At 33.8% G+C, this 27,356-nt stretch overlaps 1 protein-coding gene across 1 annotated transcript in view; it reads right to left on the bottom strand.

Moving 5' to 3' along the window:
• The window catches only part of PGAP1 (post-GPI attachment to proteins inositol deacylase 1), a 71,495-nt gene that overhangs the window by 11,904 nt on the left and 32,235 nt on the right, over positions 1-27,356 (bottom strand). The window contains exons 10-22 of the mRNA XM_026002620.2: positions 26,654-26,737; positions 22,817-22,863; positions 21,979-22,030; positions 17,984-18,061; positions 15,136-15,211; positions 12,535-12,608; positions 12,379-12,430; positions 11,836-11,902; positions 11,263-11,371; positions 9,587-9,625; positions 3,711-3,804; positions 1,838-1,928; positions 813-1,010 (exon numbers count right to left, since the gene is read on the bottom strand). Of these exons, the coding sequence (XP_025858405.2) occupies positions 813-1,010; positions 1,838-1,928; positions 3,711-3,804; positions 9,587-9,625; positions 11,263-11,371; positions 11,836-11,902; positions 12,379-12,430; positions 12,535-12,608; positions 15,136-15,211; positions 17,984-18,061; positions 21,979-22,030; positions 22,817-22,863; positions 26,654-26,737 (1,061 nt within the window). The remainder of the gene's footprint in view (positions 1-812; positions 1,011-1,837; positions 1,929-3,710; positions 3,805-9,586; positions 9,626-11,262; positions 11,372-11,835; positions 11,903-12,378; positions 12,431-12,534; positions 12,609-15,135; positions 15,212-17,983; positions 18,062-21,978; positions 22,031-22,816; positions 22,864-26,653; positions 26,738-27,356) is intronic.

Raw genomic sequence — 27,356 nt, 5'->3', positions numbered from 1 at the left:
TTCATTTAATCTGACCTTAAGTAGCATGATTGGAATTCTCTTACTCTCAGGTTTGACTGAATGTCAATGTATAAAAGCATTGTCAGAGGAACGCTTCCTCCTTGGAAAGATTCACAATCATAAAAACTAAAAATACTTCTGTAATCTGTCACTTTTTCGTTTGTTTACTCCCATGTGGAACTTGAACTCATGGCCCTGAGTTTTCAAGCGCAGCATGCTCTACTGACTAAGCCAGCAAGGCACCTCTCTGTCATACTTTTTTGATTAACTTTTGGCATTAAAGTCAAATTCAAATGTAGCATTTAACTTGCAATAAATGATTATCTTTTTTTTTAAACAAAAGTTTTTATTTCAGTAATCACTACACCAACACGGGGCTCAAATTCACAACCCCAAGATTAAAAGTTGCATGCTCCTCTGAGCCAGCCAGGCATCCCTAAACGACTATCTGATGAAGACATAACTTTGAACACTAACCCATGTTTTGCTAGTTATACATCTTTCCTTAGAAATTATAGTTTAGTGAAAGCAAATTAATTTTGAGGTTCCCTATCAAAATATACTTTTTTCCTTAAGAGCAGTAAGAAAGGGGGATCCCTGGGTGGCGCAGCGGTTTGGCGCCTGCCTTTGGCCCAGGGCGCGATCCTGGAGACCCGGGATCGAATCCCACGTCGGGCTCCCAGTGCATGGAGCCTGCTTCTCCCTCTGCCTGTGTCTCTGCCTCTCTCTCTCTCTCTGTATGACTATCATAAATAAATAAATAAAAAATTAAAAAAAAAAAAGAGCAGTAAGAAAGCTTTCAATCACTCTACCTTTTCAAAGCTAGCCACAATGAAGAAAGGAGTCTCACGGATGTAGAAGAAAGCAGGCCACCCCAGTAGGCAGTACATGTTCCAAACAGAAAGAGAATCAAGGATACAAGGGGGAAACACATGCTCTGACTAGTTAAAACGATGGCATCTAATTCTGGTAACATTAACACATCCCATAATTCCTTAAACCATTTATATCTGTGGATAAAAGAAAACATATAATAAAAGCAAAAAGAAAAATCAACAATTGACATTCAAGTATTTAATATCTGAGGTGTCTGACCATTCAGTTGAGTCCCCAAAGTCCTATGATACTCAATTCATAATTATACTTAAAGACAAATTTCAACTCCTTGCAGAGAAATAGTCATTTATCTTCCAAGTGAGTCTACTGATCTTCAAGGTGTGAGTCCTGAGTCTCAAAGCAGTTCCACTGCTCTCTTTTGATCCTTGTAATGAAGTAATAAGTGATCTTTTTTTTTTTTTTAAGTTAGAAAACCAACAGCTAGTTGTAACGACTGAAGAGATCTAAGTATATCGGTTTTTAAGCAAAAACCATAAAATGTAAATAAATTTAAAATGGGATGTTAAGTGTGGTAAAGAGATCCAAAATATACTTTGTATGGAAGAAAAAGCACCATTTCACCAAAACTCTATAATGGTTTGTATTCATGAATCTGGGATATTCAAAGATCAGGGACCTTATACATCCCCTTGCAAATGTAAAAAGCTTGGTATATTTACAGACTAAGTTTCTATAACTGATACATATATATATGATTTCTATAATTGATATATATATAATTTCTATAATTGATATATATATAATTTCTATAATTACTTTTGAAATGGTTATAGTATTAAAGTAAATTTTGATACACCTATCAGTCCTCTGCCTAAAAGTCTCTTTTAATAAAACAAGACAATTAATATACTTATATGAATATTTCTATTTCATTATGGGGCCAAATATGTTTCATATATATGAAATAATTAAAATCATTATCACAGATAATAAAACTTACCCCAAGAGAAACTTAATCATAATTACAAAAGGATCAACTTTGTAGGGTTTGGCTTCTTTATCCAACATAGTAGTATATTCTAAGCAATGACCTGGTGATTAAAAATATATATATACGTAATAAAGAATTCATAGTAATGAAGTATGAGTCATGTTATACACTGACTGCATTCTAAGAGCAACATATTTCATGTCAGAAAAAGCGAGGGTCATTACTATCATAAAGATTCTCTTCACAGATTAAAATTACTTTAGTAGATCTCATATAAGGGTACACAATCATTTGTGAAACAACTTCAGGAAGCCAAAGATGAGGTTTCATCATTTGTATTTTCACAAAGCTCCAAAGGTGATTTAAAAAAAAAAAAAAAAACAACTTTACTGGGATATAATTCTCATACCACACAATCATTCAAAGAATACACAATTCAGTGATTTTAAGTATATTCAGTTATGCCTTCATCACCACAATCAGCCTTAGAACATTTTCATTACTCCCAAAACAAACTTTGGTTCCCCTTAACTGTCACCTCCAATGTCTCCCTATTCCCAGGCAACTAATTACTTCTGGTCTCTATGGCCTGGCCTAATCTTAACATTTCCTATAAATGAAATCATACAATATATGATCCTTTGTGACTGGCTCCTTTACTTGGCATCCATGTTGTCAGCTGATGGATATTTGGGTTGTTTCTGCCTTTTGGATATTATGAATAGTCCTTCTGTGAACATGTGTGCCCAAGTCTACTGTGGGTATATATTTATATTTTTCTTGGATATATATACCTAGGAGTACAGTTCCTGAGTCACAGAGTAATTGCCAGACTACTTTCCAAAGTATCTACAGTATTTTACATTCCCAAGAGCAGTATATGAAGGTTAAAATGAATACTAAAGGCAGACTCAAAATTATAGTCATTGAAATGGAATGAGTTACTGCAGAAGGTTTTTGCAAAATGGAAATTCTGGAGTGTATTTTTGTACAGCCTTTATACATTTTGATCCCACTCTCTTTTCCTATCTCGTCTCCCTTAATTACTATCCGAGCCCAACAAGTGTATGAGGGCTTTACAAAGTATGCTCCTGGGAAACTATTTTCATTGTTATACTCCAGGGAAGGTTTTGTCCAATGCAGCATATATTCTGTATTTGCCTTTCCAGATCCACTCTTACTCTGTTCTGAATTCTGGGAGGCTGATTTAGGTTCAGGAAAGATAGACACTGATACGCAGAAAGAACATTAGTGGATATATTTCTTGGCCTTTCTTCCTCCTGAGCCACAGGCTGACAGTGGCTGCAGCTGCAGTCATGCTGCCTTCTCCAATAGCTCTCTAGCCTTCCTCACTCCCTTGCCCTGGTACTGAGGAGTATCAGATGGCTCTAATCTGGCACTTAGTCATTTACCTTAACCCTAGATATACCTTTGAAATAGCCCCTTCATTTATAATAAACTCTCAATTATTCCATTCGGTGTCCCAGGATCTAACTGATACAGTGGAAATAGCCCAAACATTACACTGAATGCCTACTATGTGCTTGACACTATATTAGGTACCAGGAATGGAATGGGGAACGATCTCCATCAGTGAGACTCTACCTCTTAGGATATCCTTAGAATAGAGGGAAAAAACTTCAGACACAAAAGTATAAAATGGAAAAGCCACGTAAGGAATCTTCTTGGGGATCTCCTAAAATCAGAAGATTAAAAAAAAAAACACAAAAAAACAGAGGATTTCAAACCTCTGTACACTCGAGAGATGGGTGATGAATTTAACTACACAAAGGATGAATAGGTAGTAATGAAGCTGAGGAAGAAAGAGGAAATTGAGGAAGAAAGGAATGAAGAGAGATAAGAGGAATAGAAACATTCTTACCTGTTGAGAAAAGAGAGTATAACTGCCCCCCATAAGCAAGAAGGATACTAGATGTAACATAAGCAGGAAGAGCTCCACCATGAAATCTAACTACCTAGAAAACAGGCAAATCAAAGGACAACTTTTGAATATTCATGTTAATGAAATAAATGTACTTTCACATGAAATAAAAATGTCTTTCTTCACTTTATATCTTTCCTGACAGGGCCACAGAGGTACTTCCAGTGATAGGTATCAAAATTCTAAGTAAAATAGGGATCCCTGGATGGCGCAGCAGTTTAGCGCCTGCCTTTGGCCCAGGGCGCAATCCTGGAGACCCGGGATCGAATCCCACGTCGGGCTCCCGGTGCATGGAACCTGCCTCTCCCTCTGCCTATGTCTCTGCCTCTCTCTCTCTCTCTATCATAAAAAATAAATAAATAAATAAATAAATAAATAAATAAATAAATAAAAACTCAAAATTCTAAGTAAAATAAATACTAAGAACATATAGCATCTTAGAAACATATAACTAGAATTTTTCATAAAGGTGTAACAAAAAGAAATATACAATTGAGTAGCATTTACTACAAGCTTTTTTTTACAAGGTACATTTATTGAGCATTTAATATGTTCCAGGCATGATACTAAACATTTTATATGTATTGTGTCATACTCTCCTCCCAAAAATCCTTTGAGAGAATTCTTATCCCTATTTTACAGATGAAGAAATTCAAGCACAGGGAGCACCAAGTAACTTGCACAATTAAAAACATAACAGACAAGTAGGGGGTTACCTGGGTGGCTCGGTAAGTTAATTATCCAACCTTTGATTCTGGGTCAGGTCATGATCCCAGGGTGGTGGGATCCAGCCCCATGTTGGGCACAGAGTCTGCTTGAGATTCTTACCCTCCCCTTCCCTCTGCCCCTCACACATATGCACTCTCTCTAAAATAAATAAATAAAATCTAAAAAAAAAAAAAACCCAAAACATTAAAACAGACAAGCAAGTTACCTGTTAACTCCTACTGTCCTCATCAGTAATATGGGGACAATAACAGTACTTACTTTATAGATGGATTTAAAGTGTAAAGACTTGTGTAAAGTATTAGAGTATTAACTCAAACATGATAAGCTATCAAAAAAATATTAAAGGCATACCTCATTTTATTGTTTTGCTTCATTGCACTTTGCAGATAATTGTCTTTTTTACAAATTGAAGGTCTGTAGCAATTGGCATTGAGCAAGTTTATTGGTGTCATTTTTTCAGCAGCCATTTGTTCACTTTGTGTCTGTGTCACATTTTGAGAAATCTCGCAATATTTTAAACCTTTACTTATTGTATTTGTTATAATGATCTAGGATGACTGATTATGATTCATGGAAAGCTCAAATAATGGTCTGCATTTTTTAGTAATAAAGTTTTAAAAATTAAGGTATGCATTGTTTTCTTAGACATAATACCATTGCACACTTAACTAACTACAATATAGTAAAAATATATCTTTTATATGTACTTGTATGTCATTTGACTTACTTTTTTATAATATTTGTGGTGGTCTGGAACTAAACTCACAACTACAAGGTACAAGTGTGTCAATATTTCTTCAATGGGGAGCTTTTAAAAGGGGGAACAAATGAGCTGTGTTTTTATGTAAACGGAACGAAAGTTAAAAATTATTCATAGATAAATGACTATGAAAATATAATTTATTCCAATCTTTCCCAATTTAGAAATTGCATCACCTATGTACTGGACTCAATGTGCTCAACACCAGGAATTTAAGGGTGAGCACCATCTAAAGTGTTTACAATGCAGTGACTTTGCATAATCTCATTAATGATTTTACTGAAGCATGAAATCACTCTTCAGTATCATTAGGTGCTTTAACTTCAAAGTCTGGGAGTTTCAAGGAGAGATGATGTAATGAAATTCCAGGGTATTCATTTACTCACCCAGCCACTGACATTTAAACAAATTTAAGTCTCTCACCCTGAACATGACAATACCTTCCCTTCACTCCACTCTCCTCTCCATTTACGTTTCCCCCAACTCTCTCACAGTTTAAGTTCTCAAGAGCTTGAGATACTATTTCTCCTCTTCATCTCCTCACTTCTAATTTTTCACTTGCATCTACCAAAAGCACCAATGTTCTAAGGACCCTTTTCTTGAGATATGCCGGTATTAAGCTTTTAGGTTCTTTGTTGTCTCTAGCTTTTAGGTTCTTTGTTGTCTCTGGAAATCTTGTGGAATGGGATTTATTTTATTTTATTTTATTTTTTTTTTGGAATGGGATTTAAACCAGACTCTAAATTCATAACCATTATGTTATAGTGCTTCAAGTCATTTTATCAGCTATCCATGTTATAGTGCTTCAAGTCATTCTATCAGCTATCCAATTTCTTTTTTAAAAAATTATTTTATTTGAGGTGTGAAGGGGCAGCAAAAGAGGGAGAAGAATCTCAATCAGATTCTATGCTGAACACAAGCCCGACTTGGGGTTTGATCTCAGGACCCTGAGATCACAACCTGAGCCAAAAGTGAGAGTCAGATGCTCAACTGACTGTGCCACCCAGGTAACCCTCGGCTGATTCAATTCATATAAAAATATATAACAAAAAGAAAGCGTCAGATTCTTCTTTTAATGTTAAAGTTTTAACAAAGACTTATTCTGTTCTGTAAGTAATTTTTAATGTTAACTATTTATTTACTTACTTACTTATTTATTTATTTATTTTTAAAGATTTATTTATTTATTCATGAAAGAGAGAGGCAGAGATATAGGCAGAGAGAGAGAAGCAGGCTCCTCGCACGGAGCCTGATTCGGGACTCGATGCCCAGACCTGGGATCATGCCCTGAGCCAAAGGCAGATGCTCAACTGCTGAGCCACCCAGGCCTCCCAATGTTAACATTTTAAAAGAAAATTTGCTTTAAGGCATGTTCTACATTCCACAGAATTTTTAAGAAAATGTATAGACTCCTGGCAATCTGATGAAAGCAATGGAAATGCATATTTACACAAAATGGTGTGTAAAATATCAAGAAGTCCAAGGTCTCCCTGAAACTCCTTCATGGATTGATTGGTTGATAAAACTGATTAGAAAGACTCAAACTTATAGCCCCCACTCATGATTTATAATTACAGCTTTGAGTGGAGGGAGAGAAATTGAGTGAAAGGGAAAAAGGCATTTTTCTACTTATTACTAAATGACACTCAATGCCCGCTAATGACATTGTAGAAAATATATAACATACTTCAGTTAATCAAAAGTACAGAAAAAGGGGTTTCAACACTTAACTGACTGGGTGGCTCAGACAGTTAAGTGTCTGACTTCAGCTCAAGTCATGATCTCATGGGTCATGGGACTGAGCCCAACATGGAGCCCCATGCATAGAAATAAATTTAAAAAAAAGTATAGAAGGAAAAATTAAGCAGCATAGCAAGCTTAGAGTCAGACTTCTGTATTTGGACTACAGCTCTTCCTCTCACTAGATGTGTCCTTGGGCAAGCTACCTTACCCCTCCTCTCTGTGCCTTTATAAAATGGAGATAAATAGCACTTATGTCACAGGGAGTCTCAGGCTTAAATGTGTTCATTTGTATGAAGCTTCTGGAATAGTAACTGGCACAGTAAGGTGATCAGAAAATATTAGCTGTTATCATCAACGTTTAATACTCTTTACCGTTTCTGGAGATATTCTAAGAGTTCCTATACAGTATTCTGAACATAACGGGTTCTTTGTAATGACTGTCATTATTATGAGTATTAAGTATTCTACTGGGCCACAAATACAACTCATATAAGATATGACTAAGTCAATAATCATAAACTGGCCACCAAGGAACACATTCAAATTGTAGACATGCTTCATTTGTGTTTTATTTGGCACAGTATTTCTTTACATTTCAAATTAGATGCCATCATTAAACAATTAAAAAATATTTACCTAAAAATTCAGTTTCTAGTTTCTCTTAAAATCTAAGGATTGGGCAATATTACACTTCATTCTTACATAGAAATGACTTACTAGTTCATATAATTCTCTTGAGAAAGTAACTTCTGGTTTCTTTGCCCTCTTTCATTAGAGTAACTAAAGAATATGTAAATATTTTTTCTTTCCTTTTCTGAAGAAAATTAATTTGATGGAAAATTGTCTAATCAAAGGCTAAAGATTTTCTCAAGTGGTTTCTCTTTATTCTTCTCAGTCCTCTTCTTCTTTTAAAAAAAAAACATTATTTATTTATTCATGAAGTCACAGAGAGGCAAAGGGAGAGGGGAGAAGCAGGTTTCCTGCAAGGACCCCAATGTGGGCCTCGATCCCGGGACTCGGGGATCATGCCCTGAGCTGAAGGCAAATGCTCAACCACTGAGCCACTCAGGCATCCCTTCCCAGTCTTCTTTGACTGAATCAGCAACTTTGAAAATAGGTATTATTTTTAAAAGATGAATAATATATACATCTTCAACTCATTCCCCTGTTCTCAAGCTAAATTTTTAAACAGACATAAAGAATATCTTATATCTTTTCAGTAATTTGAGAAGGACTTAATTACCACAAATTCTTTGACATTTAAAAAAGTACCCACCTTTGATCCTATAATATCTACATATCTTTTTTAGATTAATTTCCTTGCCTAAACAAGAATATTAGTATGTCCTCCTCTGGTGGACATATAATTATGCCTGGCTATCAAGTATCAAGCTAACTTGACTTTTCTTGTCTCTAACCTGAATTATGAGCCCCAGGGATTATATGGATAAGACAGTATGTTGTATCTTGAGCCCTACCACCGTGTACAGTAACATGCCTTTTGGACATACTAAAAATACAATAGTATCAATTCTTCCCCTATATTCCAAGATGTAATTTTTCTTTTTTTCCACCTATCCCCTATAATTTTTCTTAAAAAAGTTTCCTTAACAAGCTAGAGAATTTATTATAACTATCCATGATGCTATTTTCCAATTTATACCAACATTTAACCTTCTCTTTCTAATGTAGAATATTTTACACACGAAATTCGAATTTTCTAATGTTCACAAATTTAATAATAATCGCCATCTAGTTCTCACCAGGTTGTTGTGAGAATCAAATGAGATAATGCATATAAAAATTTTGATTTAATTTTGATTTGTAAGTTTTATAAATTATAGAATTAAAGGACTTAAACTTTAAAAATTCTGCTATGCCTGGATTATAAAACACAACAGGCAAAAAAATAAAATACAAATAATAGAAGGCACAATAAAACTTTAATGAATTTTAAAGCTATTATATAATTTTTCTGACTAATCATTATTATTTATGCCTAGGTTACACAATTCTGCAAATTATAATGATGTTGAGTGTACTTTCGTAGTTCTATGACTTGATAAATTATTTTTGTAATACTATTTGCTTATGAACATTAGAAAGACACTCCCCAAAAGGATTTAAAGTATTTGAACATGTTTATTTTTAATATAATTTACTTTTTATTTTTACAAACTAAACACACACAAGTTATTTGAAAATGTTCATTTATATGACAGAGCCTACTAATTTTACTAGACTATGAATTATAGTATAGTATGAGCAACATGATATCTTAATTTGTTTGAGAATCAGGAATCAGGTCTCACTTGTAGAAATCAAAGCATCACTTTAAAGCCAGGGGTGGCCAACTATGATTTGTCTGCCAAGAATGGCTTTTCAATTTTATTAAAGTGGGAAAAAAGCAGAAAAAGGAAAAAGATGAAAAAGAAAGAAGCAGCTGTAGTAGTAGCAGGAGCAAGAGATGATATTTGGTTTGTTAAAATATTTTATTATCTTGCCTTTTCCAGAGAAAGTTTACAACCCTTGCCTTATAATACTTATTTACAAGGCAATCAATAATCAATCGGAAATCTCTTACCTGTCCAAGTATTTGTGAAAAGGAAGTCTTAACTGTCACCTAGTTTAAAATAATCATTAAAAGAAAAAAAAAGGTTATTTCTCCTAAAACCTTCTAGTTCACATTTTATTAAATTGAGCACTTTTGCACATCTCTAAGCACAATCATTCATTTTTTAATAATCAACCTAAACGCACTTAGAGTCTTGTAAGAATCCTCTGACAACAAATTTTAACTTATATGAAGTGTAGTTTTATTGTTCAGTATATTTTCCTGGATTCTAATTTCTTGACAACTGGATGAATGCTATGGTACATATGGTAACCTTTTACTAACTAGAATATTTGATTAACCAGAATATCTTAGTACCAGGTCATGCAAGCTAAAGAAAATGATTGAATGACTGAATCTAGAAGCTATACATATGTTTGCTGAACAATTAAGCACAAATTAATCTACATATAACTAATATTTTAAAATCCCAAACCTACTACTGTGTATCACTAGGTATAGTTAAGCTAAGCCATTTCTAAGTAAATTTCATAAAAATAAATTTCATATGAGATAAGATCAGGAAAAAACAGAGCATATTTGGTAACATTTAAGCCAAAACAATATTTTAAAAAGAAATTCTTATTAATTATCTCTATTATAAATACAGCTTTTTTGATATTAGGAAGTCTGGGAAAAGGAAATACATATTTCATATGGAAATGATAAAATGACTATTCAAAATACTTTTAAAAACATAAAGTACTTATAAAAACATGAACATTTTAAGAGTGTGCAGTATTTGGAGCCAAATTATTAATGCAATTCTCACTATTGCTATTAGAAATATGAAGCCACATGTTAAAAACCATTACAGCCTTACAAGATCCTTCAGTGTTAAAACCGAAAACAAGATACCAAAGCATTAATAAATTCCACAAAATCTAAAATAACTCATAGCTTAGGTCCAACTGAAACTTGTTGCTACCTATAGTCTGTCCTATCAATTCTAGCTCGCTCCAAGAAAGTTCTAATGAAGAATCTAAATATCTAAGGTTGGCTTAAAGGAACTGAATAGAAAGAAGATATTTCACATAAACCAGAAACTGCCATTAAAATGTATACTTCAATCTCTTAAATCTGGAATCCTTAGAACCCGGGATGTTCTGATACAGAGGGAATTTTGTAGTTCATGAATCCTTAAGAGTAAATGTTTTTCAAGTCTATTTTCCCTTCTCTGGAGCAGAGATGTACTGTAATTGTAAAACAAACACAGCAGGCATACTACACTGCACATATTAACGACTAAGAGATTTTAAAAGCTAGTGAAAAGGAAAGAAGATTCTAAAACTTATCCAGTAGAGCTAGAAACCATTACATATGTCAATTGTTTCAGTAAAGTCATGTCAGCTGATTTCATGATGTTCTTCAATTTATACAGAATTCTGGACTTTGGGCTTCCAAATCTAGAAGGTTAATCTATAGTATCAATTTTTATTTCTATTACTTCTTAAGATGTATACTTTTAATGGTTCAGCTAAGGAAATACAGGTGGTGCTAAAAGGCAAAATGGAGAATATTTAAAGCACCATAAATCACATGGCATGTGATTTCCACATTGCCATGTATCTAAGGCTAATATAAAAATATATTGGCTATTTATTCAATAATTATTATCTTAAAAATTAAGTAAATATACAACTTACTTCATACTGACAATCTGAAGATGTATACATTTTTAATAATGCTACATGGCTGTCATTTTCTGGTTGAGCAATATGGAGTTTCAGAGAAATTTCTGTGGAAGATGGTACCCTGAAAAGATAACTTAAATATTAATTCTCAAATACAAAATGCTGTTTTCTGTCCAACACTCAGTCCTCACACAACACAATGAAACAATGAAGAGGAAGACAGTTGTCAGACATGTTATTATAAATGGACACTTTTCCAAATGTACCACAGTTGTTTGAATGCTCCTTCATCTAGGATAGGCACTGGAGGACAGTCTAGGAAGGGGTGATGATCCAAGCAAATACGGTTTAAATTCTAGATCATTCAGACAGGTAAAAATACTATATTATCTTAAAATATTATCTTATGAGCACAGTGCTACCTAACAGATAGTTACATTTTATTAGGAAGCACTTAAATAAAAAAAAATAATAAAAAGCACTTAAATAGTTTCATTAAAATTGCACTATGATTTAAATAAACCAAGCAGAATATGTATTATTCAAAATGACCAAAGTTTAAGATAAACTCTTTCATTTACTTACTGTGCAATAGTTAGTGAATCTTCATAAGACCAAGGAATATGAAGTTTATAGATACTAGTTATTTCTTCTGTGAAAATATAAAGGAAATACATTATTAACCTTATGTTACACTAAATGTTACATAAGCTACTATAATATCTAACTACATAGTTACTCATTTCATAAAAAATAACTGGTAAGAGTTATACCACATAAGAAATTATGGAAAATTATTAAATAATGTCTATTAAGACTTAAAATAGATATCAGGCCATATGGGAAGTATTAAGAAACTGGTAAAAAAGATTAATCTGAATTACTACTATAATGAGACAGAAGGATACATAGTATTTTTTTAAACGTAGGTATTTAAACTGATATAGTTGAAGATGCTTAGTGTTAAGAAAGGATCTATGTTAAATCTCTTGGAAATATAGACAACTTTTCTACTATCATATATTTAATTTTAATTCACATAAAATAAGCAAGTTTTATAGAAAATTCAAGCAAAGATCTATTGATTATTCAAATGACAATATCATTCTTCTCAGAAAATACACTTACCTTTGACTCCTGAGCACTTGCTTACTACGTTGATTTTAAAAGCCTGGTATATCTAATAAGAGTTTGACCACAAAGACGAAAAAAACAAAAGTTTATTGGTTTGTTTAATTAAATAGTAAAGTAAAATTAAATGCTTGTTATAATCAGAATAATTACCTGTCCAAAGTTTAGGAGTTCTATATTATAAAACAGACCACTTGTATTTAATATCACTTTGCTTGAAGACAGTCCTGTTGAATTGAAAGTACTGTATTACTTATAATACCAAACAGTTTTTTTTTAAAAGTACTGATTGCTTACCAATGTTTAACTAATGCTAGTATACTTTTAATATTAAAAAAGAGTTTATAGGTTTTCATTTCTGTTATGTAGGCATGAACTCCTAAAGTTCCTAACCTCTTTCCATAAGCTCTGAACATTCATAATGTAATGTGTTTTAAAAAGTCAAGTATGTATTTCCAATTTTGAAAAGGTATGCTTTCTTAGATCTCTTAATTTATGAATCTGTTAACTTTAATGAGATGAGTGATTCTGACTTGTCATGTCTGTATTGCTCTTAGAATATTTACCAAAAAAAAAAAAAAAAAAAAAAAGTGGGTAAAAATCTAAAAGAAAGTTTCTGCTCTCAAGTAACAGATTCTTTTCACTAATGAAATATTAAAAAATACACATTTTCAGGATGAGCCATGTCAAAAAAGGCAAAGGGCCAATCTAATATGAGCTCCCAATATCCAAAGTTGGAACAACTTAAGGAAATAAATGTAATGATAGTATTAAATTATAATCCAATGAAGAAAATACCCATGAGTCATACTGACATAAATAAAAAGTAAAAAAAAAAAAAAAGGCAAGTAAGTAAATAAATGGAGAAGGAAAAACTTTCCTTTTATAAGAATTCCAATAAATAAAGAATACCAGTAATAATTGTCTCAGACTAGAAGAACCAATGAATGCTAAAATTAGTGGGTTATTTTGAAGATAAAGGGTACTTAAACATTCTCAAAGTAGGTCCCACTCAAGACATTTATCCAATACAAAAAGGAAACAAATAAATTTACAGTGGTGGAACCTGGCAGACACTGCGTTAATCAAGTAATCAAGGTTAACACTGCTAGAATTAGACTTGGCGACATGAGTCCAATCACAGGAAACACTAAGAAGTACACATAACTCCAGTGATATTCTTGCTAAAAATGCATAACCTGAATCTAATCTTAAGAAAGCATTAGACAAGTCCAAGTATTTGATATTCTACAAAATAACTGACAAATACTCTTCAAAAGGTGTCAAGGTTATGAAAGACAAGGAAAAATTGAGGAACTACCAAAGATAGAGGAAATGAACAGGACATGACAACTGAATACAATGTGGGAACCTGGAGAACACTGGTGGAAAACCTGATGAAAACCAAATAAAGCCTGTAGTTTAGTTAACAGTATTCTATGAATACTAATTTCCAAATTTTGACAACTGTATTGTTTACGTAAAAGTGAGTGAAGGATATAGGAGAACTCTGCTCTTTCTGTAACTGTTCTGAGTGCTCAAAATCATTTCAAAATAAATTTATTTATTTTATTATTTTTAAAAGATTTATTTATTCATGAGAAACACAGAGGAGAGAGAGAGAGAGGCAGAGACACAGGCAGAGGGAGAAGCAGGCTCCATGCAGGGAGCCTGATGTGAGACTCGATCACAGGGCTCCAGGATTAGGCCCTGAGCCAAAGGCAGACGCTCAACCTCTGAGCCACCCCGGTGTCCCCAAAATAAAATTTATTTATTTATTTATTTTTTCCAAAATAAAATTTAAAAGTATATTTAGTTACATGTATTTTACCACAATAAAAATGGTAAAAAATATTTAGAGAAAATCTTGAAACCTTCATAGGGCAGATAGCAATTTATACCTTATAATAACATTTTATTAAAAGGGCCACTATGTAGTATAAATTCAGAGAAGAATACACACACACATACACAGATACACACACACATGGTTACTTGCAAATGCATATGACTAGGGAGAAAGTTAAAGTTCACTTCTCAGAAGATGACTGCTGTCCCAGTGTTAAATAAGAAACCACTGGACCACATCATATGGTTATTCTAAAAACTATATTTAAAATATATAATACTGGGATCCCTGGGTGGCGCAGCAGTTTAGCGCCTGCCTTTGGCCCAGGGCGTGATCCTGGAGACCTGGGATCGAATCCCACGTCGGGCTCCCGGTGCATGGAGCTTGCTTCTCCATCTGCCTATGTCTCTGCCTCTCTCTCTCTCTCTGTGACTATCATAAATAAATAAAAATTTTAAAAAAATTAAAATAAAAGAAAAGAAAATACACAATACTTAATGTTAGAGGCTCTCCATTATTGCAACTGACTAGCAAAAACAAATCAGCACTCTGTTGAAAATAAAAATAGTTCTTGGGTGGTCAGTCAGTTGACTGTTGATTTCAGCTCAGGTCCTGACCCTGGGTCCTGAGTTCAAGCCCTGCTCTGGGTTCCACACTGGGCATCAAGCCTACTTAAGGAAAAAAAAAAAGCAATTCTTAAGATTTCCAAAATCAGGGATGCCTGAGTAGCTCAGGGGTTTAGCGGGTACCCTTGGCTCCAGTCATGATCCTAGGGTCCTGGGATCAAGTTCCACATCAGGCTCCCCACAGAGAGCCTGCTTATGTCTCTGCCTCTCTCTGTGTGTCTCTCATGAATAAATAAATAAAATCTAAAAAAAAAAAAAATCCAAAATCAAAGTACTTACCAAAGGAAAAAAGATGAGTTACAGGAAGCTGAATGGATCTCGTCTCTTTTTTAAAGAATTCACAATCTATAACAAACTAAAATATAAAACATTGACTTATTAGGAAATATAGAAATATGTTTATGGTAAAATATCTTTGCTTGATGTTTGAGTGGAAAATAAAAGTCTATAAATAAATTTTAGCTTTGCAGAAGTTATTACCTATCATATTCTAACTCTGGCTATACTTAAATGGCAACAATTACTCAAAGAGCCACGCTAAACTAAGAAAATTTGATAAACAAGCTTAACATAGTAAATTACTGGAGGATCACTTTTACAATAGCTGATGAATACCACAGTTTCCTTCCAGTTAGTTTTAGGTGTTTGTAGAATTAGGGACCTTTAAAGGATGGATCAAAGCATTAAGAATTAAGGCTAATTCAAGATTAATTAGAGACTTAGATAAAAATTTCCAAATACTTTCAAAGTCAAGAAGAAATGTGATTCTGTTACACTTAATATTTAAGAATCTCCTATAAATTATGTATCTGCAATACTCTAACTAGACTACAAGACTAGGAGATGGACATATTGCCATTCATCTACAGATGGCTTAAGTTATTTGTATAAAATTATTTCAAACTAGTGATTCGAATAAAGGTTTACTATCTAGAAAGCAAGAAAAAGAAATGCTACCCGTACCTAAGAATTCAAGGGTCTATCTCTAATTGGCCTTAATTATTTTGTTTTCTGTCATAAAAAAACCCACAAATAATTCTGTATTTACATTTTGAAAACTATATTGTCAGTTGACTGCAAAAAATTTTCAAACTGTCTACTTAAATGTATGTATCCTGATGATGGGTTAAAACAGATATATAAAAGGTCTAAATTAACATCCTTGTGAGTCTGGGTATGCAACAATAGAGTCAGCAAGTGTTACTTTCCAAAGACCATTAAGACACATTAAGTATTCATTAGGCACTAAGGCTGGCTATTTGTGAAAGGCTCATTAATTTCTTGGAAAAACCAGACAGAGCCTTTCCAAGGTTGGGAAAGATGTTTAAATTCATTCAAAACCAACTTACCGGACAGAAAAGAAAACCCTAAAGAGAGGTTTTTATTTTTATTTTATAAATTTTTTAAAAATTTATTTATTTATGATAGTCAGAGAGAGAGAGAGAGAGAGAGAGAGAGAGAGAGGCAGAGACACAGGCAGAGGGAGAAGCAGGCTCCATGCACGGGGGTCTCCAGGATCTCACCCTGGGCCAAAGGCAGGCGCCAAACCGCCACCCAGGGATCCCTAAAGAGAGGTTTTTAGAATTGAAGATGTTGAATTACCTCTTACCTGAGCTAAACAAAACAAAACAATGAATTCATTATAAGGTACTTGTGAGACTCAGTCTTTGAGTTACCTCATTCCCTTTATCTTTAAATTTAAATTAAAATTTTTCCTAATGGTTCTGGCCTCAAATCTCAACAACTTCTCATTAAAGAAGTATTTTTTGAGGATTTACATGGCAGGAAGTTGCTAAAGGTTAAGGATGCAAAGTAGAATAAAATCTATTTGGTCTTACTCCCAAAGAATTCACAATATGATGACAGTAATAGAGAGATAAATAAATTGTAATTCAGCATAATTCCTCAAAGAATTGAGGTTAGATACTGAAGGATAAGCTTGTTGGGTGAAACGTGGAAAGGGAAATAAAGGGTCTTTTACTTCCATCTTCTTGCTCCGCCCCGCCACCCCCGCCACCACCCCCCCCCCCCCCCCCCCCGGCCCCAGTTTCTCTCAAAAATCACCATCCTTTTATTTCTACTCTTACTTCCCTAGTTCAAACCCTCCATAATCCCTTAGGTAGCAGCTCGTCTCTCTGATTCTAATCCATGTACATCATAAATAGATTCATCTTCCAAAATGGCTCTGATCTCATTTCTATTACTGTGAAAATCCTTCAGCTGCCTACTAACTCCTGAATTCTATAAAGTTCTGCATCTTCCAACTGAGGTCCTCCATAGTACCATGAACTGCTTTCCCAGACTTTTCTTCTACTACTATTCTCATCATGGTGGCCTTCTTTTTAAAATTACTATTCACTGTTTTCCAAACACTTTCATACTTCCATGCTTAGATTTCATGATTTCTTTGTCCCAGCAGTGCTGTTCATGGTAACTTTCTGCAATGATGTTACTATTGAGCATCTGGAATGTGGCTAGTACAACTAAGGAACTGAATTTTTAATTTTATTAGTTTTAATTACTTGTAATTTAAATAGCCACATGTGCTAGTAGCTCCCATATTGGACAGCTCTGGTCTACAATGCTCATCCTACCCGTAAAAACATAACTACACTTTAAGGCAAATTTAAATATCATCTCGTAATAAAGCCTTTCCTCATTCCATCATTCAGAGATATTTTCCCTTTTTATACTTTTCATTTATTTGCTATATTCTGATTTGTATTATATTTTTGGGTACCTCTTTTATTCTCACTCTTCCATTTCCAAATGTTTCTCTCTTCCTACCCAACAATACATAGCTTTTTGAGATTAGGATTCATGTCTTATTTGTGTGCCTCCTATAATTCCTGACACAGAGTCTTGCACATAAAAGGGTACTTAATAATGAATAGATTTTGAAAGACTAATTTATAAAGTTAGTTCCCACTTTAAACACAGAGACTTGGGTTTATTCTGCTTAGTTCAAGTTATAGTAGACGATCCTAATGATTTAACAGTCTTAGGTGAATCATCAAACAGGCCATTGTTTCAGATAAGCACTATGCTGAAGAATTCATCAAAAAATAACTTATTTAGCCAGAGTATCCACAAAACATTCCGATAACAACTTTAATCCATTTGTTACCTTACTTCCATGAATAGATGGCACATAAACAACAAGATGAGACAAAGATGGATAATCTTGAAGTCTTAACGTCAGAGACTAAAAAAAAAATAAATAAAAAAACATAAAAAGCTGATTCTATTTCTGAGGGTATATAGAACTTAAAGCATGTTAAAAGATATATTACAAACACTTATTTCTTGCTTATTTGGTTATAAAGAAACGGATTTCAAACTTTACATTTAGTATCTTTTAAAATGGCTATGTTTACATTTTCAGGTCAATTATCTTCTGAGGTCAATCCCTAATAGTTTTGTAAATATGGACTGTCAAAAATATTCCTTGAACTGTATCCCTTCATGTAAAACAAATGACACTTAATAGTAAATATAATTATTTCCATATCTGGTATCTTTTATAATTTGTCGATTTGTTCTTTATAACATTACAATATGACTTCTACACTTATTTTGGTAGCATATGACAAAGAGCATTCAAATAGTTGATGAATGAATGAATGCTACAAATAACAGAAGAGTTGCAACTTAATCTCAAATGATTCTAATCTAGCCCAAGCAGTAGAGTCGTTGTCTAATGATGTATATGAATATCATCAGATGAACATTTATTTTCAAAATTAAGACCAGATCCTATAGTCTATACTTTGAGGGATGAATAGATAAGAGATTGGTCTATTTAATGAAAAGCCAGAGCACCAAATATGGTTTTTATTTATTATTTTTTTAATTTTTATTTATTTATGATAATCACACACACAGAGAGAGAGAGAGAGAGAGGCAGAGACATAGGCAGAGGGAGAAGCAGGCTCCATGCACCGGGAGCCCGACGTGGGATTTGATCCTGGGTCTCCAGGATTGTGCCCTGGGCCAAAGGCAGGCGCCAAACTGTTGCGCCACCCAGGGATCCCTAAATATGGTTTTTATTTTTTTTTATTTTTTTTTATTTATGATAGTCACACACACAGAGAGAGAAGCAGAGACATAGGCAGAGGGAGAAGCAGGCTCCATGCACCGGGAGCCCGACGTGGGATTCGATCCTGGGTCTCCAGCATCGCGCCCTGGGCCAAAGGCAGGCGCCAAACCGCTGCGCCACCCAGGGATCCCTAAATATGGTTTTTAAATCCAGGTTTTATCCTAAAGTAGATATGGGGGTGGCAACAGTTATACATGGTAACAATCTGTATGCATTAAGAAACTTCTTTTTTTTTTTTTCACATTAAGAAACTTCTGCAGTTAACTTTGTCCAGTGTTCTTCAGAAGCACCTATGTGAGCAAACTGAAAAGAAGTGCTGAAGCTAAAGAACTGTCAACAAATGGCCCTCTAATAATCTGACTAGATTCACCTGTGAGTACTTTTGACTACTAGGCTTCCCCTCGACTTACTTAGCAAAGTCTCCGCAACAGACGTATAATGTTCTAATGTAAATGAGAAAGCCTTAAAAGGGCCTCACAAACCACAGCAACAGGCAACTGAGACCAACCAAACAGATGGTAGACAGTATGAAAGATAAATTAATTTGAAAGAACCATGGTTACTCTGTGTGGCTATCCACTCTACTAGCTTTTGTTACTTATTTTCAAGAATATTTTTTTTCCTCAAGAATTTCTTTGTTAGGATTAGAATACTTTAAAAAGGTAACAGTGTCAAAAAATTTCCTTATAAAGTTCCTACAGTTATAATATCAGTAGGAACTTGACAATTTTATCATATTCATGAAATTGTCAGGTTGACCAGTAAGATTAATAGGAAGTTTGGAAATTTTTCAGTGTTTTAAGGGTAAAATTCCTTTAATGCTGAGACAACACACACAGGAAATCAAACAGGTTTCAATGTACAGAGCAAAGCTATGGTGCTAACGTATGCCTAAGGCAAAGTAGTGATAATATAGTTTTCTTATACAAGTTAGTTACCTTTAGAAAGGTGATTTTTTTTGTTTTCAACAATAAATTCATTTTGGCTTACCAAATTTTAGCCTGCTATGTTTTGTGTGTTTTTAGAAACTTTTTCATTGTACCCATGACAGGAAAATTCCATACGATTGGTACTTAAAAATTGAATTTATAGGTGCTTTGCTGGAGTCTTCTATTAATAGTTCAGTCAGCAGAAATAGTAAGAATGTATGATTCTCATCTGATAGTACTTTTGTTGAGATGATATAAGTATGAATGAAAGTCATAAAATCTTTTCACTTGTATCTTTTCTTTCTCTTCAACTTGATGGCAAGAGAACTATGTCCTTTTTATAAATGGCTAACATATATCACTTTTATTTTCATTAAAATGGAGAAGTTTATCTATGTTTAATAATTATAACCCTCTTCAACTGAGAACTCCTAAGATTGTAGAATATTATAATCCTTATTTTCTAAACTTCTCTCTCCCATTTTCCCCCTCTAAATTTCAGGCGGCTTTTAATGCTGCTAGCAACTTGTTCCAGCATGCACTATAAAAAGCTAGCAGCAGCTGGGTGACCTGGTTTTGCTTAGGTCATGATCTCAGGGTCATGAGATTAAGCCCCTTGTCAGGCTCCCTGCTCAGAGGGCGAATCTGCTTGAGACTCTTATTCCCTCTCCCACTGCCCCTCCCCTCATGCGCGCTCTCTCTCTCTCTCTCTCTCTCTCTTTCTGAAATAAATCTTGGGGGGAGGGGGGAAGTAAGCAGCTGGGATAGCTTGTTCTCCTGCTTTTCTGCCAACTGTGTCTTATATTTAGAAGAAACACCACAGGGGTCTAGAACTAGATGAATACACTGTTGAATATTTGAGATTAAAAATATACATGAGGATTTTATTATTTAAAAAGTAATTTTTTAAAATCAAGCAAATAACATTCTACCCAGATTTTAGTAATTTATTTCTTCTTAACTCTTAAACTACTGTTTGGATAGGATACATAGCCCAATTTCAATATTCAAGGAAAGATTTATGAAAAATTATTAAGTATATCCTACTACTTTTGTTTTGCTCCTAAAGGTTAGGATAGGACCAGTGAGAGACATTAAAAATGTTCATATGAGTCTAATCACTTTCCTAAAATATTTATTTCTTGAATACAAAGCCATATGAATGAATATGACCGAGGTGATAGAAAAATAACTGCAACCATTCCAAAGTCAAGCAACTTACAATCATCCTTCTGTCATCATTCCTCTCTGTTAGTATAGTACAGATTGACTGTATTCTGAATAAATATACATATAAATAACTGAGTTGGATTGGGAGATGATTGGGAACAACCCTGATGGCTTCACTTTCAAGTTTATGAGGCTAGTACTTATTATGAAAAACTACTTTTAAAGAAAAGTACAGATTCACTTGAAGACTGAAAATTATCACTCCCGGTATAATTTATAAGACTATAAATTATAGTAAATACAGCTGAGAAATTAAACAGGTAATTTCATCAAATTTTAGAATTGTTTTATTTTCTTAACAATATTAACTTTTTGTAAGAAGGCTTGCTGACCTATCAGTTACTTAAGGAAATCACAAACAATTATTAAATAAATCCCATGTAGTACTAGATAAAGTAGAGTTATCCAAGTGCCTGATCACAAAGTGATGTTGAAGGAGATCTGGAAAATTACTTTATGCCACTTTGAGATGCTCACTTTCCTACTATAGATCTTCTCCCAAAAACTCAAACTACTACTCAGCTTCTATTTTAAGATAGACCATTCCAAATATACCATCAAGATGAATTTTAAAAATTTATCTAGCTCTTGGTATGATACTGTAATATGGAGCTTTCATTAGAAGATTTATAATACAGAGATTTCATTAGAGGGTTTTCATTAGAGGATTGTTAACTCATAGTTTTTATCCCTGAAAGTTAAACAAAAATTGCATGTTAAAATATATTTCCAGAGAAAATATTTATAAAATATATGTTAGCAAATCTCAATACTTAGATGAATTAATAAAAGACCATATTCTAAAATGCCTATAGACTCAAGTATTTTTCACCCAGGTATTACCATCCTAAAGCCATAATTTACCTTAATTGTTGGCAGCAGTTCAGCTTTCCATGATAAATCAACTCCTTGCCGGCTTTGAAATGAATATGAAAATACAATTAAAGGACAAATATATTAAAATATTATAAATTATAAATAAGCTTCAGAGGAAAAAGAAACCATCTACAAACTTATCAGAGAAAGTTCTAATGAAGTCCAATAAGTCTAATCCAATATACTCTTATCCATACAATCCTTTTGGGTGCAAAAAAATTGTTTTTCCTCACAACCATTTCAATGTTTGTAAATACTGATATGTTAATTTCCTTCATTTTTTATTTTAAAATCAGTATCATAGGGGTGTTTGGGTGGCTCAGTGGGTTAAGCATCTGTTTTTGACTTGGGTCACCATCCCAGGGTCCTAGGATTAAGCCCCACAGTGGGGTCCCTGCTCAGTGGGAAGTCTGCTTCTCCTTCTCCCTCTGCTGCTCTCCCTGCTTGTGCTCTCTTGTTCTCTGTCAAATAAATAAATAAAATAAAATAAATACTATAACGTAACATAGCAGAATGAGCTTAAACATGTATGTAGCTAAAATAGCTAAAAAGTGTGATTTGGGGGTGCCTGGGTGGCTCAGTCAGTTAAGTATCCAACTCTTGATTCTGGCTCATGTCATGATCTCAGGGTGGTGGGATCAAGGCCCGAATCAGGCTCCATGCTCAGTTAGGAGTCTGCTTGAGATTCTCTCCCCTTTTCCCTTTGTCCCTACCCAATCCCCCTGGCTCCCTTTTTCTCTAACATAAACAGATCTTTAAAAAGTATGACTTATTATTTCTATTGAGAAAAATGAAAAATTGAGGTGCTTAGGTTCAAAAGACTTACCACATAGAAGTGCTGTTTATGCAGCCAAAAATCCAACTATTTGTATCCTGTTAATAACATAAAGCACACTAAATATTATAGAAAATAATTACATAAAATAGGCAGCTTTAACATTTTACTGTTATATGACAGGAGTAGTAGGCATGATGGAAACATAAAATAGCAACCTGTTATTCCAAAACATTTCCAAGCTATTCTCAAAGTCATACAGGTCAAGGGCAGTAGAGAAGTCTAATGTAAATATAGATAGATAAGCAAGTAACCCGGAACAGCAGTAAGAGAAAGAGTGACCTCTCTACAGCATATTGCCTAAGCAATTTTAATTTTTGAACAACACTTTTCAGAGTTCAGCAATGTCCATGCTTTAATTAGGTAGTTACATAGTAAGTAACTACATTTTAAGTAAAAATAGAAGAATGAACACTTAGAAGTTGACTTTTTACAGATAGAAAAAAAAAATCCAGAGCCAAGTACTCTAAGTATAACTTGTTAGCTATCTTGAGTTCTTATTTGATTATTAGGCAAACCTTCTATGTAACTGAGAATGTGTTTAGATTGAAGGACAACTGCAAGGGCTCAAGATAAAAGCTAGGTATTACTTTATCAGGGTAGCATGGGAATGCTGCAGAGATGGTATTGATATTTTAACAATATTATGTATTTATCTTCAGTCATTTAAGAGCAGTATGCCCAAAGATCTTCACTCTAACTTTTAAGGAAGTAGCAAGAGTGATGTTCTAAGAACTGATGATCCAAATAGTAAAATCCTACACCAAGGTCTAAGAGGATAAGAAATACTGCTCAGATAGCTACATACATTTTTCCTTAATAAAGAGAGGATAGTGAAAATGAAATCAATCCTTTCATCCAACTAATATTTATGAAGTCCATTCTAGGGCCATGGGATTATGCTTAGCCTTCAAGAAAAAAATGATGAATGAGGCAGACATGGTCTCTGCCCTAATGGAGCTTAAAAACAATGTAAAGACATTTTCTAAGAATACAGAAAAGAAAGCTGAAAGGAAACAAAAAACAATGTGGAATTTGTCTGCTCTTTATTGCTGGCAAAATGTGTGATTTTTTTTTTTACGATTTTACTTATTTATTTATTCATGAGACACACATACAGAGGCAGAGACATAGACAGAGGGAGAAGCAGGCTCCCCACAGGGAGGCTGATGTGGGACTCGATCTCCAGATCCTGGGATCATGCCCTCAGCTGAAGGCAGATGTTGAGCCATCCAGGCATCCCACTTGTGTGACTTCTATATCAGTTACCTGTGTTTCCCAGAATAATATGACATTATAAAGTAAGGTAAAAGAAAATATATGGTTAGTTTAGACAAGGAAAATCTAGTAAGCTCTCAAGGTCCAACTCACCTTTGTAATGGGTTTTTGGAGCTACTAAGGGAGCCTATCTTCAAAGATAGCCCATGAACATGAAAGTTAATATTTTATACAACTACACTTTGGTGTATAGGAAATTCTGACTTATTCACCAAGTAGAAAAGTATTATTCAAGCCCACCTAAAACATCACGTTGATATAATCTATAAAGTGTCAAAAGAACGATTTCAAGTTATCTAGTAAGCATCCCTAACTCAATTAATTATGAAAATTATACTGAAAATCTTAGAAAAAGTCACTCAAGAACTCTCAACCAATTCCTAAAGTATACAGAAAAGAAAATGCTTCTTGATCATAAAATTCACAGATCTAAAAATAATCTATCTGTAATAAAAAACGATACCCTCAGTGGCTACTAAAATTGTTAGATGAAAAACTAATTAGGAACTTTATAAAGGATAGACCATGCTGATAACCACCTGAGTCCACAATAAGTCTTTCAGTCACTAAAGTGCGACGACTAGCTACTATATATCTTCTGGTATCTAGTTCTACTTATAAAACATTCTTGCCACAAAAAAATTAATGTAATTAAATAAAAAATTAATCAAGATTCTAAATCTAACTATCAGTGTACAGACAACATAAGGAAGAAGTACATGTTAAAAGATACCACAAGAGGTGAGCCTACGGGGCTCAGCTGGTTAAGCTTCTGCCTTTGGCTCAGCATGATTCTGGGGTCCTGGGATCGAGCCTCTCCTAGGGCTCCCTGCTCAGTGGGGAGTCTACTTCTCTTTCTCCCTCTGCCCTCATCCCATGCTCTCTCAAACATTCTCTTTCTCAAATAAATACAACTTTAAAAAGAAAAAAAGACACCATGAGAATACTTAGCTAAACCCAAAATGTGGGAAATTCTGTAGAATATGTAACACATTTGCTTAAACAAATAAATGGCATGGGGGGAAAAGAGAGGGCCATTATAAATGAAACTTAGGATACATGAATCAAATATAATATGTGTACTGTTTAGATTCTGATTCAAATAAATCAACTTAGAATTTATTTCTTTTTCAACTTAGAATTTAACGGAAAAGAGGACAACTGCACATGGATTGGATATTACATGATATTAAGGAATTAATAATTTTTTTGGACGAAATGATATTATAGTCCCATGCACAATTCTTATGTTAGAAAACATATTGAAGTATTTAAGGATGCAAAGATAAAATGCCTACAATTTGCTTCAGTCAAAAAAAGAGTGAGGAAGGGCTAAATAAAAATGGCAGGGTTGATAACTGTTAAAGCTATGTGACAGTTATGTGAGATTTCATTATCACAATCTCTCTACTTTTATAAGATTGAAAACTTCTATAATACAAATTGAAAAGATTTTAAAAATTCACACATGACTTTATACTAATTAATACCCATGGACCTTAATTATAGCAAAGGGATCTTCCAATAAGCCAAATGGAGAATTTGAACTTTGGCAAGGATTTTTCTCACTATAATACTGACATTCTGATTTGGAATTTAGTATTAAGTGAGTTTGGATATTTTAAGCCAGTAGCTTAAGGGTCAGATTCTCTTCAAATAAACTGCCCATCCATATTTTTGGCTGAGAGATGCTAGTCTCTGTGAGAGATACAAATCTCTGGTCATCTCACTAAAATTAGTATTTATTAGTACCTAGCCCATGATGCTTGCCTATTATTTCTAAAGACTCTACTATATATCAAATGGCTGTATCTACCAACTAAGTGTCAGATTCTAGTTCTAAAGAGTACAAATAACCCAACAAAAGGGAGAAGTGGAAACAAATTATGAAAAACACAAATATAAAGAAACCTGGAAAATGCCCCCCCAAAAAAATCAGAAAAGAGGGAAAAGAACCCAAATTGGGAACCAATTCCTGAAAGTAAGAAATGCTGACAAATTATTAAATTATTACTTAAATATTCCTAATGTAACAAAGGGATGCTAAAGCATCAAACACTTTTTTTGACAATACATGATAGTAGGTATTCATTAAAAAGAAGTATATAAAAACACCACTTTGGTAACTCTGAGTCTAACATTGTAACAAAGTTACTATTTTAGAGAATGTTTGGTATAAAAAGCTTTGTAAATTTAAGTATGGAAGCCAACAGAAAAACAGTATTTACTTCATAAAATCCCTATAAAAAAGTACTACCAGAATTTTAGAATTAAGAACATTTGAACTGAATTCCTTCATCCTAAATACAGTGTAAGGTAGAAAAACAGGGTGAAAGACCTAAAATAGAGCCAAAAGTATAATTTAATGGTAAATTATCAGCTATGGAAACATTTCGATTAATGCTTTTCAATCAAAACTCTGTTCCAAGTATTTTTCAACTTATTAGATTTAATAATAGTTCATAGTTGAAGAAGAGATCTTAGATATTGAATCTTACAAACAAAAAAAGTAGCCTTTTCAATTTATATACAATGTACCAATTATCTTACCAGCATGGTGCTCTGACAATAGACATGAGTGTAGATTTTTCGATGATTTGCAAGAGGAAATGTAAAATATATCTTATCAGATTCCTAAAAAAAAAAAAAAGGAAAAATATAATAAAACTAAGAGAGTAGATAATTGCATCATTTAAATATCCAGATAAAGCAATGAGTAATTATTCTAACTTATCATTCTTGGTTTTGTTGAGAACTAATATTCTAGGAGTGGGAAGAAGATACAGATATCAGTCAAGGGTATCAGGTACCCTGCAGTCCTGACTATGTCTTGAAAACGGCAGTATAAATGGAAGGTGTTTTTTTGGGGGGGGGGAGGGGGTTGGGCCTTTTTTTTTTTTTAAAGAGAAAGGCAGAGACATAGGCAGAGGGAGAAGCAGGCTCCTTATAGAGAGCCTGATGTGGGACTCAATGCTCAAACTGGGATCTTGCCCTGAACCAAAGGCAGACGCTTAACAGCTGAGCCACCCAGGTGCTCCTGGTTTTGGCCTTATGATCAAGATAAAATACATTTCTTACCTCTGTCCACTGAAAAGGCCTAGAAAAGCTAACCCACTAGCCACAAATATCTCTAGTGGCCAAATTATGGTTTTTAGACACCATTACCCAAATAATAGGAGGAGCTCCTTAGAGAAAAGTTGATTCAAAGTCTGGGGCAGGAAATGAACAAAATGAGCTTGAATATCTTCCTATA

The sequence above is a fragment of the Vulpes vulpes genome, chromosome 16, assembly GCF_048418805.1.
Source record: "Vulpes vulpes isolate BD-2025 chromosome 16, VulVul3, whole genome shotgun sequence".
In the NCBI taxonomy this organism is placed as follows: Eukaryota; Metazoa; Chordata; class Mammalia; order Carnivora; family Canidae; genus Vulpes; species Vulpes vulpes.
The sequence above is the reverse complement of the archived record's forward strand: the minus strand, read 5'-3'. Positions and strand labels throughout refer to the sequence as shown.